The sequence below is a fragment of the Panthera tigris genome, chromosome C1, assembly GCF_018350195.1.
Source record: "Panthera tigris isolate Pti1 chromosome C1, P.tigris_Pti1_mat1.1, whole genome shotgun sequence".
Classification (NCBI taxonomy): Eukaryota; Metazoa; Chordata; class Mammalia; order Carnivora; family Felidae; genus Panthera; species Panthera tigris.
In genome coordinates, this window is record NC_056667.1 from 58798387 (window position 1) to 58815956 (window position 17570).

A 17570-nucleotide genomic window follows, 5' to 3' on the forward strand; every position below is an offset into this window, starting at 1 on the left:
GTATCTTTTTGGTATCTAATTCCCACAAACCTGCTACATTTCAAGGCTGATGAATGACAACAGCAAATACCAAGGCTCCATCCTCCCTTTGGCATTTACTGACCCTGTATCAGCTATAGGGATGTATATGTAGCTTTAGTAGCTTGAAGATACAGCTGTCAAATCGCCTCTTAACCAGAGAGAAACACATCAGTAGAGTAATTAATCCTGTACAACCCTTTCTATCAACCTGACCACTTTTTTTTTCAATCATTACAAGTGAATGCTTACGTGCACGGCTGATTTAATTAATAATTCTAATAAAAAAGACAGTATCATAATGATAGACATAAGTACATGAATAAATGGATTAAAGAACCAGTGCTGTTCTTAAATAGCCAGTGAGATAAAGTTGCTCAGTTATTGAGGTTCCAGCAGCTACCCTTCAAAGTTTGGATCATCTGTACCAGAGAGTAGAGACATTTAATCAGGACCTAGATTAGTTATTTTACATATCCTGTATCATTTGATCTTTGCAACAACCCTGTAAAAATAACCTATTTTCTCCATTTTATAGGTGAGATGATTGAAGCGTTAAGATTGGGACTAAGAGAACTGTCCAGCATCCTGAATGGGGGACTAGGGTTTCAAATCAGACTTATTTGATTCCCAAGCTTTTGGTGGTTGGTCTTGTCATGAAAAAAGCACTGGAACACGAGTAGGACAAACTAAGCAAGCTCTAGCTTTAGATCTGCTATGACAATATATAACATTGAGTTCCCTCACCGATAAAGGGAAAGAACTGGTCTAGAATGAAAGTTTTCAAACCTAATTTTGTGGAACTCTATGGCTTTTTGACAGGCCTCAGGGTCACTGTGTGGTGTGATATGGAGGAAAAAGATAGGATTTTCCAGGTTTACCTTCAAACCAACCACATGAACTCCAATTTAACTTTGTTATATATTAAAGGCTTGCATCAGGTTTTCCCTGGGGAAGGAAAGGAATCCCCAGCTTTAAGAACTTTTAAAAAAAACCCAACTAGGTAATATCTGAGACTACTCTAGCTCTAAGGTTTTGTCATTTGACATGGCTAACCAAAGCTCTGTTAGCATTTGTATTTGGCTCTTACATGAAATCAGTGGTGATTTCATGAACTGAAGCACCAGTTGGAGTGATTTGGTGAACTGTTCCTACAGTTATTCTCACTACTTCAACCTGTTGGGTATCATCTCTCGTGTATGGCACTAAATGGCTATTTTGTGTTTAGCTTCTTGAGAATACACCAAGCTTCTAGGTATAATGTCAGGGAGGAAAAAACCTTCTTGCTTCACTCATGCTGCATTTCACCAAATTTGTATATAGCCATTATTTGTATGATGATTATGTCTCTGTGTGCATATTTCAGTTTAGCAGAGTGCCATTCAATAGGTCGATATAACTATATCAAAAATCTACCTACAACTGCAAACCTAATTTTTGTAAAATACTTATTACTAGAACATCCAGGAAAGGCTTTCCATTAACATCTTAAAGCTGTGAGGATAAAGCAAGTTGGCTCACATAGCACACTGTCTTCAATAATCACCAAGTCTATATTTATTACTGCCTCTTTCAACCAAAATGAAATCCCTATCTCTTTTAAGCTCCAGGAGGGGAGATCAAGTTCAATCTAAAATATGAATCATTCAAATTTGTGGTATCACCTTTCACATGGAATCAAGGTTCATTATAATATGCGAAAGTAACAGAGAGCCCATACAGTTGCTTACTGGCATGTGGGGACATTTGAAGCAAGCAGAGAGCTGAAATATTACTTGCAAGGGCACAGCTGGTTTCACGTTCAACAAATCAGTCAAAAAAATAACGTTTGCCTGCCTCAGTCAGATCTAAACAAGGGAAAAATGTTATGCCAGCTACATTCTTTCTTTCCCCAGTAGCCTCTTCCATTTTCCTTTTGGATACCAGCTAGTGCCTTTTTTTTTTTTTAATCCCTAAGAGAAGGTGTCCATCAAATTAAATAGACTGGGAAGATATATTCTGTAAACATGAAAGGAGATATTCCAGAAAGTTAAATAGCAATGATTGTATAAAACATTTGAAATTAGAACTTCATTATTGTCTCCACAGGGTTGCTAAGGCAGGGAAAAGAGAAAGTTTTGGTGATTCCTTTGAATATTTTATGTGTAATATTTCTGAGGCAAATGCTTTGTTATTTGAATAAATGCACGTACGCACGTGCGTGCACGTGTGCACACACACACACATGCACACACACAAGAAAAGAAGACCTTATAGCATCATTAGGACCTATATTCTGGCAATAGATTTGACACCCCACTTTTGGAAACACATGAACAAAGAGTTTGGCACCCACACACTATAGCAATATGATTGTTATCTATCTGGGTCTGCAAGCTAAGACTCTGTTAATATTAAAGCTTGAATTGTCCCAAATATTTTCATATATTAAGTCTCAGGAGAAGGTTGTATTGAATTAAAGTTATGTGAATTTTAAGCACTTTGTTTATGTGGCTAAGATTTTTTCCCTTCTTAACTGATTTCTTTCCTTATTTGCTTTTAGATTATGATTCTTTGTGTCCTATAATGAATATCTGTTTTTTTAAACAAAGCATATACAACATATTTTACTTATAGAAATGACTTTTATTGGTTACTAAATTACTAATCAAATAAGGGTGTAAATCTGATGAATTGAACCCATAGATGGCAGGATGGGACCATTTAGTTCATATTCTTTAAGGGGAAGACATAAAGAAACCAGCTCCTGTTCAGGAAACAAAAAACACAACTGAAAAATAGTATAAAAATCTCAAATAATTCTGAATCTCTCATTTTTTACTTAATAAGGAATTTTGCTATGAATAGTTGGCATGCTGTCATCCATTATTAATTTTGTTACAGCATTTGCTCTCTGAGGCTGATCTACAGTGATCTACAGAATATTCTCTCTCTCTCTCTTTCTTTCTCTCCCCCACTCTCACACACACATCAAGAGACATTTTTAATGCAAGTATATGCCAGAAATTTCTGGACAGAACATCTGCAAAGTGAGGGATTCATTGTACACAAGGTTTCCTACAGTTTTCCTAATACAAACTTTACTTTCCCCTAACTTGAGAAATCATATATTCTTTATCTAGAGTAATTCTATTAATGAAATTACTAACATCTCTGCTTAGAATTAGAGTTCCTCTTAGTATTACAGTCTAAAGTCTACAGGTCACAGAAGGCAAAAGGGTTTAAGGTAACTTCATTTTAAATCAAAGCCCTTTCTTGTTTCTCTGGGACTGAAGAAAAATGTGTGAAAAGAGGCTAACAAACTGAGAATGAGGGCAGCTTGCAGAAGAGCAAGAAGCATGGGAAGTATGATTCACCAAAGACTGAGTACGGCATCTTTGCTGGTCAGGGAGTGGTTGACATACATATAGTCATTGGACCTATTAATCAGATTGAAAGCCAATTCAGACCAGCTGCTCAAGGATCAAGGCAGTTCATCAGCCTGTTTTCTTCCTTTCATAGCCTAGTCCATAGAAAGAGTAGTTTACTACCCATGTCTCTACTTTCTCATCTACTTCTTTCACCTGAATCCACAACCTCATGACTTCTACTCCCAGTTTTCTACAAAATTGCCTTGGCAAAGATCACCGATTGTTGCCAGTTGTCAGAGACAGTGGTTGATTTTCAGACTTTTCTGATCTGATGGAACATTGGGCATTGCTGACTGTCCCTTTTGTCGAATAAATCTCCTGTGGCTTCTGTGGCACTGATCCTCCTCTGATTTGTCCCACGAGCTTCTACAGGATATTTCAACTGTTTTGCACACTCCTTAATGCTGATTTTACCTGGAGGTTGGTCCTTGCTCATCTTTTTACTGTACGTGGCCTTTCTGCAAAATCTTACTTACTGCTGACACTACCACCTCCACTCTGATAACCTCCAAATCATATCTCCATTCTGGACTTTACATCCAGCAAACTACTGGACATTGCCTCCAACTGAGTATGTCCAAAATTAAAATCACTTTTCTTCTTTCAATCTCTACTTTCTCCCCAAATCTGAAAGTGCTAATCCTTCTCTCCTGTTCTATCCTGGTTAATTTCACCCAACTAAATGTTGGAAGTTATCTAGATTCCTACAATTCCCTTCCTGTTCTCTCCACAGTTGGTCATTAACTCCTCTTTCCTAATTTCTTGCCACTCCCTCACCTCTGCTACTTTTTTTTTTTTGGTGCAATTATCTTCTTGTAGGTCTAATACCTGGGCTTAGAACTCATTTTAACTAAGAATGTCTTTCAGAAACTAAATCTGTTTATATCCTGCCTTTATTAAAAATCCTTCAATAGCTCTTCAAAACCAGAAAGATAAAGTCCAAGCTCATTTGCAGCCTTTCTTGTCATAATTCCATCAATTTGTCCAATCATCTCTCAACAGTCTCTTCTCCCACCTTTTACTCTAACTAACCATATAAAGATACCACTATGTCTTCAAGTGTGTCAGATTGTTCCATACTGCCATGTCTTTACAGTGGCTGCTTCAAACTAGAGTATTCTCCCTCACCCCCACCCAGCCATTCCACACCCAGGCTCAATCTAATCACATCCTTTGTTCAAGGGTCATCTCTACAGCTCATCCTCAGTCACAGAGACTGAGTTGATCATTCTCGCATTGTTGCCACTGTACAATGTACTCAGGGCTGTTCTTAAATGAACTCTGCAAACTTCTGTCGAAAATCACACAATGGTGGCTAAATAGGTATTTTGAGGTGCATATTATTTATAATTCTTATAGCCATACTCTCATCAGCCATCTAGATGACAGTCCTTTCATGACCCTCAAGGCCAGGTCAAGAGCCTCTTCTCCGTCCTAGTATGCCACCGTTACTATATTGCATTACAGTTGTCTGTTTCTTATCCCTCTCCTCTCATTCATCTGAGAACTCTTTGAGCATTGGGTTCCAGATATATTAATCCTTTTCTTTCTAACATTAAGAACAGTGTTTTGTACATTATAGGCAGTATATATATATATATATATACACACACACACACACATACATATATATGTATTTTTTGACAAATAAAGGTTGCTATTGAACAGATTATCTGAGCCTTGAAAATAGAATTTTTTAGTTTTGTCTTTACTACTTGCATCTCCTAGATGTCTGAACTTCTATGCTGCAAACTTCATTAATCTGGAATTAGTGCCACAAAATCTGGTTCATGCACTGACCAAGGGATATGGTTAAGTTACAGCTAGAGTTAGGACATTATTTCAAATTTGCGTGCCTTCTCCCTAGCTTACCAGTAACAGATTACCATTTAAAAAAAATTTTTTTTAACGTTTATTTATTTTTGAGACAGAGAGAGACAGAGCATGAACGGGGGAGGGTCAGAGAGAGGGAGACACAGAATCTGAAACGGGCTCCAGGCTCTGAGCTGTTAGCACAGAGCACGATGCGGGGCTTGAACTCACGGACCGCGAGATCGTGACCTGAGCCGAAGTCGGCTGCTTAACCGACTGAGCCACCCAGGCGCCCCCAGATTACCATTTAAACTCTTAGTAAAGTATTGGGCACGGGGTCAACAAGTAAGGTCAGCAACCTATATATTGCTTTTGGAACTGAACTGAACTGAATTGAGTGCTCTAACAGGATATGATATAATAACAATGGTTAACATTTATTGAGTGCTTGCTTTGTCCCAGGCTGAGGGATAAATGCTTTACATGCATCATCCCATTTAATTTTCATCCCATAGATGGGAGCCATTATTGGCCTCATTTTATTAACAATGAATTAATGAAACTTTGGCATTTGCTTACACAAAGTCACATGTGACTAATATGCAGCAAAACTGGGATCCAAACCAAGGCCTGCTTGACTGCTTTTACATGAAACACACACACACGCGCACACGCACATGCACACGCACATGCACACACACAGACACACACACACTAAAGAGTGTTGCATTTTTTTTTTATGGTCTTAGTTATAGAAAGGCTCCAAATTATAGCTTCTTGCCTTATCTCCTTGATGATCTAGACAATGCAGGTTATTACAAACCAGGAGTAGACTGTATCATTCCAAGTTTCATCCTAAATAGTTATGGATGGAGAACTGACTCCTAGTGGCTAAAGCTCTGTTAGAACGTTATTATCAATCAGTTTGAGGGTTTATATGTATAAATGCTACACTAGGCAACTCATATTTCTTATAACCCTCTCCCATTCATAGACCTTGTGAGATATGACAAAAATTCTTATCAAGTGACACAGTGCTGTCTCAAGCTAACATCACATGAACGTTAAGAAAGCTGCCTTCCCCCATAATATAGTTTGTAGATTCACAATGCCTGCGTTGGGTAACTGTACCATCCAAAGAGATTTAAAATGCTATAAAACTGTGTGTTTAAATATCCCTGAGTCTCATTTTTGTGTAAGTTTTCAGTCAAACATTGAGCCCATTCATCTTTCATATACTTAAATCTGATATCTGGTATGTGTTGTTTACATCTAACCACTTATTTTTAAAAGTTTTATATGTTGAAGAATAACATCCTAAATGATTAAAGTCGATTAAAAAACACAATGAGGACAAAGGTTATATGTAGAGGTTTAGCTTTGGAAGAGTATGTTGCAAATGATACAATTTATCTTTCACTCTGTTGATGCTTCTATGTTCACAGCAAGAGAGTGAAATGTAAGAGTTAAAAACTTGGGCTCTGGAGCAAGACTGTAGGGATTCAGCGTTTTGCTTTGTCCCTTATTTGGCTTTGGTCAAGCGTTTCATCTCTTTTCATCTTAGTTTCCTCATCTGCAAGAAGGAAATTATAGAATTTACCTCTTTGGATCACATGAGAATTAAATGAACAAATTCATATAAAGAGATTAGAATAGTATCTGGTCTACAGGAAGCTCACAGTAAGTGTACCTTATAATTGTCCTGGTATTGTCTTACATATCTAGAGATTACAAATACACACTTTACATCTAAAACCCAGTTCATTCATTCATTTATTCATTAGCCATTTAATCACTTATCCAATGTTTAACAAATTCATTTAGTCCTTAAAGATTTATTGATTAGCTATTAAATAACAAGCACTGTGCTTGGTGATATGGGCCATAAAATAATGAACCAGGTATTGATCCTATATTCTCAACAAACATAATTTCGTGGAGAGATAAAAAATTTATAAAAGTAACTATTGTACAAAATAGAAATGCTCAGTGTAATAAGAATTTCAGATGAGGTCATAGATGTCGTCTGAATATATAGTCATTTCTTCAACTTCTAGGTCTATGTCCAAAATTGCAGTTAATATTTGCATATTATGTCTTTGCTGATAAATTAATCAAACTGCACTAGTATTCCATAGCACCTCTGCATACAGGAAGGCAGTGGCAAAGGGAGATAATTAGAGACCATTCTAAAGATACCATGTTTAGAAGCCCTTTTAGCAGTGCATTATTTCCAGATGATTGTGTTAAGGTTGCCAGAACACAACAAACACTTAAGTATGTGACATTTGTTCCTAATCTGTCATATTCATTAATGTTTCTGTTTCAAAAATCAGAATGTGATTTAGAAATTTAAATAGCAAAGAGTTAATGTGTTATATACGCCTTAAATTTTTCTTTACTTTGCCTTATTAATTCATTAATTCTTTCAGGTTCTTGAATATTTAAATCATTTAAAATATTAATAGTATAACAAAGAAATATCAATATTTACATGAAATTGGAATTCACGTAGCTCTGTAATATTTTTAATGGTTTATATTATTCATAATTACACTAAATAAATCATCTTCATGGAAGAAACTCAAGCAAGTTTGTTATATACTATGGCTATTGCATGGCAAACAGTGGTTTTCTTTCAGAGTGTGGGTATTAAGAAATAGGAAGTAATATTAAGCTGGAATAATAAGTGATATGTTGTTTTAAAAGTATATAGAAACTAACAACAAACTAATTATTTTATTTAACATCAGAGGCTCTTAAATTGTCATAATTCAAAGTTCATAAATCATGAAACTTTTTGTAATATATTTTTAAGTAGTAGAAGCATTATATATCCCATGCTTGTTTCTGCAAAATGGAAGTGATCATGTCTGTGATGAACTACACAATATTCACATTTTTCAGAGACACAACTATATATTATGATAATATAAATATACACGTGTCAGTGTACTATAAAGATATTAACTATAAAAGATAAGGATGACTTCAGTTAACTTTGTGGAAATGAGAAGATTGTATATTGTCTGCAATCTTCTTTGAACACTTTGAGAAACACTCCACTTCAAAATCAGGAACATTTTATAGTTATGAAAATGTGTTGTTTACTCAGCTTTTAAAAAGTACTGAAACTAATTGTAGGAGAAAATATCAGCTTAGGTTTCTCTCCCTCCAACTAATCCTCATGTTTATTCTTCCTTTTTTAGCAAAACCTTAAGAACCAAGATACATTAGAAATATAGTATTTATTTTAGCAAAACCTTAGGTTGTATTTCAAATAGTTTTGAGTAAAAACATTATCTATATGGATAAAATATTCTGTCCATGATGATTTACTTACTCTTACATTTTATATATGGCATGTGAAATTCTCACTATTACAAGGTGAATGCCTAAAGAAGACCAACCAAGAGTAAATTCAATGGAAATTAACCAGTGCTTAAGGATAATGGAACACATTTTTAAAAAACAAAATGAAAACAAATAAAACCCCACCAAACCATCTTCAGTCAGAAGACATTTTTCAGTGGGTCCTATTATTTAGGTATCTTTTTTCCCTTTTCTCAGCTGTAAGACAGTTTTCTAAACACACATGGACTTCAACAGGGATTATAAAATTCTCAAACACCCATACCATTTAGGGACCAAGTTTCCTCTGTGTAAGGGATGTGTCACATCAGGCTGAGTTTAAAAATGAACATACACCATTCTCAGGTTTTATCTCTGCTGACGGACAGGAGCCAAGGGGCCCCTGGGAGCATTCTGGCAACACTGTGTTACTTACGGTTGAGAGGCAGGCTCGCATTGGTTGTGCCTAGCTTGTTGGCAGCCACACAAGTATAATTGCCGAAGTGCTCCTGTGTCACATTGGTAACAGTGAGAATGGATCTTGTGCTAAAGTTTTGAATAATAATTCCTTGTTGGCCATTGAAGAGCCTAGAAGACAAAATCACCTCTAGGTTAATATGCATCGTGAATATCATTTTTGGTTTTATCTTAGTTGGGGTTGTCATGGCAACCCATAGACAGTTTGGTCCACACTAGTATTAGCATATAATGTGATAATGGTGCAATTATATTTTCCTTACGTGAGTAGATATAGGGGAGGAGAAGCTGTATGACAGCTGTGGATTGTTACTACAGGTTTCTTCGCACTCTACAAAACACTAAACTGAGATTTCCACATGTCCTTTTCATACACTGACTTGTATTTTAGAAAATTAAATGCACCACAGCAATAGAGTCTCATCTGTTAAAGTCAAGAACGAGTAAAGCAAATTAAATATAATGATTTCATTAAAAATACAAACCGATGGTTTCTAAAAGCTGGCTAAGATATGTCTAGGCTTTTTCAGATAACATTGTTGGATAACTCCCCATCCAAGTTAACCCCACAACTGCAATAAGATGTTCCGAGTCCAGGGTCAACATCATTTTGCTGCTGCTACATACAACCTAGACAGATGACTTGTTTTTCACCTAGAAAACAGCCACAGTATAGCACTGAGAAGAGCATTCCAAGTTGCGTCTTGTCTTGGTTACATTTGAGGAATGTGCTGGGGGAGTCCTCTAACCTTTCTGGGCTTCAATACAGGCTTCAGTTTTACCTGATTCCACCCTGATGACCCAACACTCTCTCTCCAGGCCTACCGGCAGAGGTTTCACTCTCAAATAGGCTGGCAATGCATCACCGTTCTCAGGGCTTGCCACGCTCACTCCATCTTCACTTTTTTCCTGATCTGCACCCAGTGGTCATCAGCCCTTTGTATCTCTGCCAGCTGGATCCTTCCCTCTGCACTCAGGTCTGATGTGTGTCCTATCTCTCTTACTCTAGTGCTCCTTAAATGACTCTTTCCCCTGCCCTGCTCTCTGCATGTTTCTCTTGAAATTGCTGTGGGATTCATAAAATCAAAGCCACATTCTTGCATTGTTCTCTGTAGCGGTTTCCATGCACACAGGTCTTTTCAACCCAAATAAATAGAATTGCCTTAAATTCCTCAAAAGACAGGGCCGTATGGACATGCTTTATTTTATATTTGAGTCCTGCATAGCACTTAATAGTACCTAACAAATAACTCATAGATCAGCAGAATTGGGGTGACATCCCCACAACACAGGTATTGGTAAGCCCCCTTCAGGGGCCCCCTCAAAACATTCTTTTTCTAAATATGAATTCTGTTATAATGACGATGCCAACCAGATGATAACGTCTTCCTAACTAACCCCAAAGTTTACTATGAAATGATGTGCTGATCACAATATGGGCTATGTAAGCTCATAGCCTGAATGGCATGGTATTTTTCCTCCTTAATATGTTCAAATTTTAGTAGCAAATATTTTTTTTAATCACGAAGATGCAAATAAATGGCATTCTCCTGAGAGTTTAGGTTGAACTCCTTTGCATTACATTATGTGACTTGCATCTGAATTTAGACAAAATATACTGTAGTTACATGAAGATTAAAATAAGCAGCCATGCTTGATTACCCTGGGAATTTCTTATATTTCATGTAATGGCTGAATTTGACTTATCCAAAACTCAAACCTTAATCAGATTAATAAAACTTTGACTTAAATAAACACTGAAAACATTAACTTGAGCACTAAACCCAATGATTCTCAACTATGACACAACAAAATAAGGCATAAAATATCAAGGATATGGCAGTTTTTACTCCTCTGTCTCATATTTCAAATCTATCAACATTTATGCCAAAATACCAATGTGATAATTGCATATTTTTCTGCATCACATTAATAACTTTATTTCTAACCAATATTATATGCTATGTATAAAAACTGATGGCTTCATTGGCCAGAGAGCTTCAGGGTTAGGGCTCAAATCTATCTTCCCATGTTTGTGCTCATATGGACACATTGTCCAAAGGACTCAGCAGCTCCCTGGATTACTAAATTCCCATTGTGCCGCACCTACCAAGCTAAGATTCATTTTTCTGCTAAAGAATTAAGAAGAAATTAGTCAGGGCCTTTATTCGACTAGACTCTGGGGAGAAAATTCTAAGGCAGTATATTTAGTAACTTGATGGCACTGTTTGCTTATGTTCCTTCAGACCATCTTTCTGAGTTGGCTTCCAACTCTCTGCCCTAAAATGTGTCTGAAGACAAAGCCCCAGATTTTACTAAATCACACAGGACACCCACGCTCTGTATGTGTAGACCCATTTTTGGCCTCTGGTCAGGGGTTGCTGTGAACATCCTTATCAGAGAGCCACATTGGTGGCATGGTGGCACGTTAGCAGCCGTGACTCCTGCTGCTCCACTCATGCTGGCAAGTGATTATGGCCAATAAAACAGAAAAGTATCCTCCCTGGGGGGATTTTCTTCCCTCTAGAGGAAGCTACCTTTCTGAGATTACTGAAGAAGTCCAAAGTTTACTTTTTTTAAAGTCGGGAATTTTAGAAGTGCTGACTCCTCAAAATACCCTATAAGAACCCGTCTTTACCAGTAGATGGCTGGTAAAGCTGATCTTGAGGGAGAGTGACTTCTGAGATGGTGTCTATCTCTGAAGGTGTACTGTGATTTTCCTGTAGGGATCCTGTGGGTGCAAGGGGTGGAGAGCTTTCTCAGCTATTCAAATCAATTCTGAAATTTATCATTGCTACAAAGATGAGTTTGATGCCAGATGATTAGGGACTTGGCTGGGCAAGATCTTTGAAGGCTCTTCAAGATCTTTGAAGGCCTTTCAGTAGCTTAAAGTTGAAGAGAAGAATCAATCAGACACATAAACATAAACAGTTGTAAACACAACTGAGTTGATTTTAGTCACAATGGGGACCCTGTTAAGATGAATACTCCTGCCCTTAGTTACTGGATATAGAAATCTGAACCACACTTTTAAGTCTCATCATGTATGTCCTGAATGTAATTTTACTCTTTGACTAAAAACAAATAATAAAAGATATCTTTAATTGGTGACAATTGTTTTCTTTATGAAACAGTTTTATTCCAAAATGGTTGGATATAGTAAAGAGAATAGTCTGTAAAAAGAATAATTATTTATCAATAAACACATATTTGGAAAATTAAAGTATCATTCTGTATTAAAGAAAATGCTTGATAGCCTTCAAACATGCACATGTTAGCCTATTAACAGATGACCCTGGCCTCATTGAATTTTTCACATCCATCCCAGGCTTGTTTGAAACCAGAGTTCCTTGCATTGGTGATGTGAAATCTTGAAGTGACAACTCAAGCAATAGTTCACAATACACCTTGCAATAAAAACCAGAGAACTAACTCTGGAATATTGCCTTATTTGGAGTTCTCTCTTTTCCCTAAATACTTAAGTGTTTCAAGTTTTAAGAGAATCATTCTTGTATTGACTTAGAATCCAAAATAAGAGACGTCTTCTCATAGTCCCTTCCCGCAGGAAGAGAGGAAACAATTGTGTTGGGTTAGTGGTTGGTTATGGAATTCTTACCCTCAGAAGTGGATCACCAGCATTTGATGCTTGCTTAGAAATCCCTGGGAATTTTTGTTATTTGCATTTTACCATTCAGTGGACCCCATGGCTGTAAGATCCTTCTATTATTGTGGACCCTGCTGTCCTCTACATTCACCGCCGATGGTAGTTTATTCATACTGCTCTGATCAGAATGTTTGTGTCCTAAGGGCTAGTATCCAAAATCTATAAAGAGCTCATCAAACTCCACACCAGAAAAACAAATAACCCAGTGAAGAAATGGGCAGAAAACATGAATAGACACTTCTCTAAAGAAGACATCCGGATGGCCAACAGGCACATGAAAAGATGTTCAACGTCGCTCCTTATCAGGGAAATACAAATCAAAACCACACTCAGATACCACCTCACGCCAGTCAGAGTGGCCAAAATGAAGAAATCAGGAGACTATAGATGCTGGAGAGGATGTGGAGAAACAGGAACCCTCTTGCACTGTTGGTGGGAATGCAAATTGGTGCAGCCGCTCTGGAAAACAGTATGGAGGTTCCTCAGAAAATTAAAAATAGACCTACCCTATGACCCAGCAATAGCACTGCTAGGAATTTATCCAAGGGATACAGGAGTACTGATGCATAGGGGCACCTGTACCCCAATGTTCATAGCGGCACTCTCAACAATAGCCAAATTATGGAAAGAGCCTAAATGTCCATCAACTGATGAATGGATAAAGAAATTGTGGTTTATATACACAATGGAATACTACGTGGCAATGAGAAAAAATGAAATATGGCCTTTTGTAGCAACATGGATGGAACTGGAGAGTGTGATGCTAAGTGAAATAAGCCATACAGAGAAAGACAGATACCATATGGTTTCACTCTTATGTGGATCCTGAGAAACATAACAGAAACCCATGGGGGAGGGGAAGGAAAAAAAAAAAAAAAAAAAAAAAGAGGTTAGAGTGGGAGAGAGCCAAAGCATTAGAGACTGTTAAAAACTGAGAACAAACTGAGGGTTGATGGGGGGTGGGAGGGAGGGCAGGGTGGGAGGGAGGGCAGGGTGGGTGATGGGTATTGAGGAGGGCACCTTTTGGGATGAGCACTGGGTGTTGTATGGAAACCAATTTGACAGTAAATTTCATATATTAAAAAATAAAAAAAAAAATTAAAAAAAAAAAAAAAAAAAAAAAGAATGTTTGTGTCCTCCAAAAATTCATGTCAAAAATCTAAACCTCAAGGATGATGGTATTAGTGGGTGGGACCTTTGGAAGGTGCTTAGAAATCATAAAGGTGAAACCATGATGAATGGGATTAGTGCCTTACAAGAAGTTCCAGAGAGCTCCCATAGCCCCTTCTGTCATGTGAGGATACAACAAGATGTCTGTGACCTAGAGGAGGACCCTTTTCAGACCATGCTTGCACCCTGATCTTGGGCTTCCAGGCTCCTGAACTGTCACATAACTTTCTGTTGTTTACAAACCACCCAATCTGTGTTTTGTTATAGCAGCCCAGATGGATGAAGACACATACTGAGGATCATTGCCCTCACTCTCCTTCCTTCTGCTTTTCATTAATGCCTCATAAATCTGTAAACTGCAGGCCATCTGCCCTGTCATCAGATGATGCAGGCAACTCATAAGTAACACAGCCTGACCAACTAACTTGTTCTGAATTAGAATAGCCATATTTTCAAGTGTCAGTCATAAAGAAGTAGCACATAGAAAGCATACTAATAACTTAGAGATACTTACAAATCTGACCCATGAAATGTTCACAAACTTTACAATCATAGCTTCTCTCAGGCAGTAAGTAAGATGGACAGAAGAGTCCATAGCAACATCACAACAGCAAAACTGACCACCAAGCCATTGGCACTGACTGATAAGACTGCAAAACTAAGTGGTATAGCTATACCAAACCTCATTCACTTTATATATAAATCCAGCCTGATGACACATTTTGGGACTATTGTTTGCTCTGCGCATTTCCAGGTCAAGCGTAACAATAAATATTCTGGAGAAACAAGCTTATAAGTGCAAAGAGTCACTGAAATTCTTCATTGCTAATGTAAGAAATATACATAAGTGTATCAGACAACAACATTTAAAATGTTTAAGTACTTTAAATAGGAGTGGGAGAGGTGGACTAAATGATGATTGATCTTTCATCAGAGTAGAATTATAAGGAAATATGATAATATATCATGCTGTATAACTGGATAAGATTATTATGGCCTTATTAAGTGATTTTTGGGTGATAGTATAGCAGAGATCAAAAATAGCAGGGGACAGAAGGTAGTTCTTGAGTCATAAGAGATATATGTACAAAGAAAATGAATATTACTTCTCACAATGGATTGCAGGCTTTGAGTTCCAAGAGGTGGTGTGAGCTAAGGATACAACTCAAAAAAGAGCTTTAGAAAAAGTCATGGGTGATGGTAAAAACATCACAGGTGATACAGTCGTAATGGAAATGAAGTTCTACTTCATCATCAAATGATGATTAAATTCCTTCTATGCTTAAGGCACTGGTTTAAGAACCAAAGGGGGGAAAAGACAAATGGACACAGTTCTAGCTAAGCACCTTGGCTACACTTAAAAATATGAAGATGACATCGAGATCATATAGGTCCTTACATGACACATCTCAATGTCTCTCTCAGTGACAGAGTTCTAGCTTACATATATTTTGCTTCTGCATCATGGCTATATTTCTCGTCTTTTCCATGAGAGCAGGAATGCTTTATATATGTGGAAAATGTTAGCTGCTCTCAACATATTTATGACTGAGGTAATCTAACACTAAAGAATTTCAATGCTGTACAAAAAAGTTTGTGTTAAGACTGTGTGAAATTGACATTCAGAAAACATTTACGCATTTTCAAATGTATGTCAACTAATCTTCATAGTATCCCTAGGAGGTAAGCATTACTAGTCCCATTTTACAGATGAGAAAAAAAAAAGTTTAGAAAAGTTAAGTTAATTTATCTTCCATCATCTGGTAAGTGGTAGAACCAACATTCAAATCCAGATCTTCTGACTATCGATATTATTCCAAAATGGTACTCAAATCATCAAATAGAAGCCAGGATACTGTATTTTAGTTTGGAAAGACAAGTCATAAATCATTGGTGGTTCAAGGTAATTAATAAGCCAAAGAATAGAACCAGTGGAGTTAAATAACCAATGTAATATGTGGTATCTATGCCAGGAAAACCAGATCCAGTCCATGGGGTAAATCTAATGGGATAGAGAGTTAAAAAAATGTAAGGTTCAGTTCAGCTGAGATTCCCTGGACCAGAGGTCTCTTAACTATCTATGTGGGGCTTAGCCATGCCCCCAGTCTCCTACAGTAGCTGTCTTTCACTTCCAATGGAGTCATCCTTTGATATGACTCAGTCCCAGGATGAGAAGTGTGAAATGGTCTCTTGCCACACTCTTTCCTCCTCAAACTACCTTCCAGGACAACACACACCTTCAGCACTGATTATTGTTTGTGTTTCATCCCCTAGGCTCACTAAATATTTGGGTTGCAGTAAATCTTTCCCCATAGTGAATATGTGGAATATAGTCAAGAATGGCAGAAAAAAACATAACCTAGGAGATGGCAAGAATGCAATAATTTTAAGTAAGTTCAAAGTTGTCTTTAAAGTTTTCTAGTGATGCTATGGAGTTAATGTGTTCTTTCTGACTTAGTCAAATCATTATCACATCAAAAAGCTCTCTTTACCACAACATTTCAGGTATAAGTTTTCATAGATTTGTATGACTTTGGATTACTGTCCATATTCCCCATTGGAGTGCAAATCCATTAGGGCAAGTTTCCTAGCTTTTGTTGTTCATTATATTCTAACATGGGACATAATGTTGTGTACTTAATAGGTATACAGTGAGTAGTTATTGTATACTTATGTTGAATTGTATGAATTATGTTTTTACATTTTTGTACTGCTTAGTTTTTTCATCTGTTAAATGAAAAAAAATGAAACCAGGTTCAAAGTGTTGATGTAAGAATGGTTTTTAAATATATAAAATGTAATATCTATGAACACACTCATTTATATCAAATTCAGTAGGCACTAGACATATGATAGGTGTTATTATTGTTCAATACTAGGGTCTGTTTCTTAGACAGAACAGATACATTTCCTCTCAGATGGCAGCAAAATATTAAATATTGAAAATACAGGAAATTATTTTTAAAGGAAAGATCTAGGAGAGTGACTGAAAAGATCATAGTATCATGATTTCAAGATGTGCCAAATTCAGTCTCAATTACATGTGTATTATCAACCTCATCTAGCTTTTTCACAGATGTGCAGGGCCGATAAAAAAAATAAAAGTAAAAGAAGGAGGAGCAAGTACTGCTAGATACCAGAGAGAAATGAAAATTGATGTGAACATGCTGCCATAGCAACCTATTGGTTTACTGTGTTGTTTGGTACTTAAGGCTTGAATACAATATGATATCATTTATTCCTAGGAACAGACTGAAGAATATCATGCATCAATGTCTCAGTCCCAAGGGGTATCTATCTTTAGTTGCACATTTGAATACATTAATGTATTATAATATATTAGGACATTTTAATGATTTTAGACTTTATTAGGCTATTTAAAATGTATGCCTTGTTTACTTTATCAATTTTAATGAAATTAATAATTTTAGATTAGAGACCTTTGGGTTGCCTTGCTTGTGACGGTTTGATTCACATGGGGAGGATATTACCTTTAACTTTACATCAAATAAACAAAGGCTATAGTGCAAGTGTCAGTCCTCCCCTGACTGCAGTGAGCCTTGTATCCCTGACAACCTGGCCTATGACTAGATTTTTTCCCTCTGCTTGAACTGCCTTTCTAATATCAATGTGCGCAAGACTTTAATGTCAAATTTCATCCCAAAATA

At 36.9% G+C, this 17570-nt stretch overlaps 1 protein-coding gene across 7 annotated transcripts in view; it reads right to left on the minus strand.

The window, feature by feature from the left end:
• The window catches only part of NEGR1 (neuronal growth regulator 1), an 836662-nt gene that overhangs the window by 164118 nt on the left and 654974 nt on the right, over positions 1-17570 (minus strand). For 6 of the 7 annotated variants that reach the window (XM_007089805.3, XM_042997574.1, XM_042997579.1 and 3 more), the window contains exon 6: positions 9028-9179. In XM_007089805.3, the coding sequence (XP_007089867.1) occupies positions 9028-9179 (152 nt within the window). Of the gene's footprint in view, positions 1-2676; positions 2765-9027; positions 9180-17570 lie in introns of those variants that run through there. The other variant, XM_042997577.1, reaches the window with a different exon arrangement.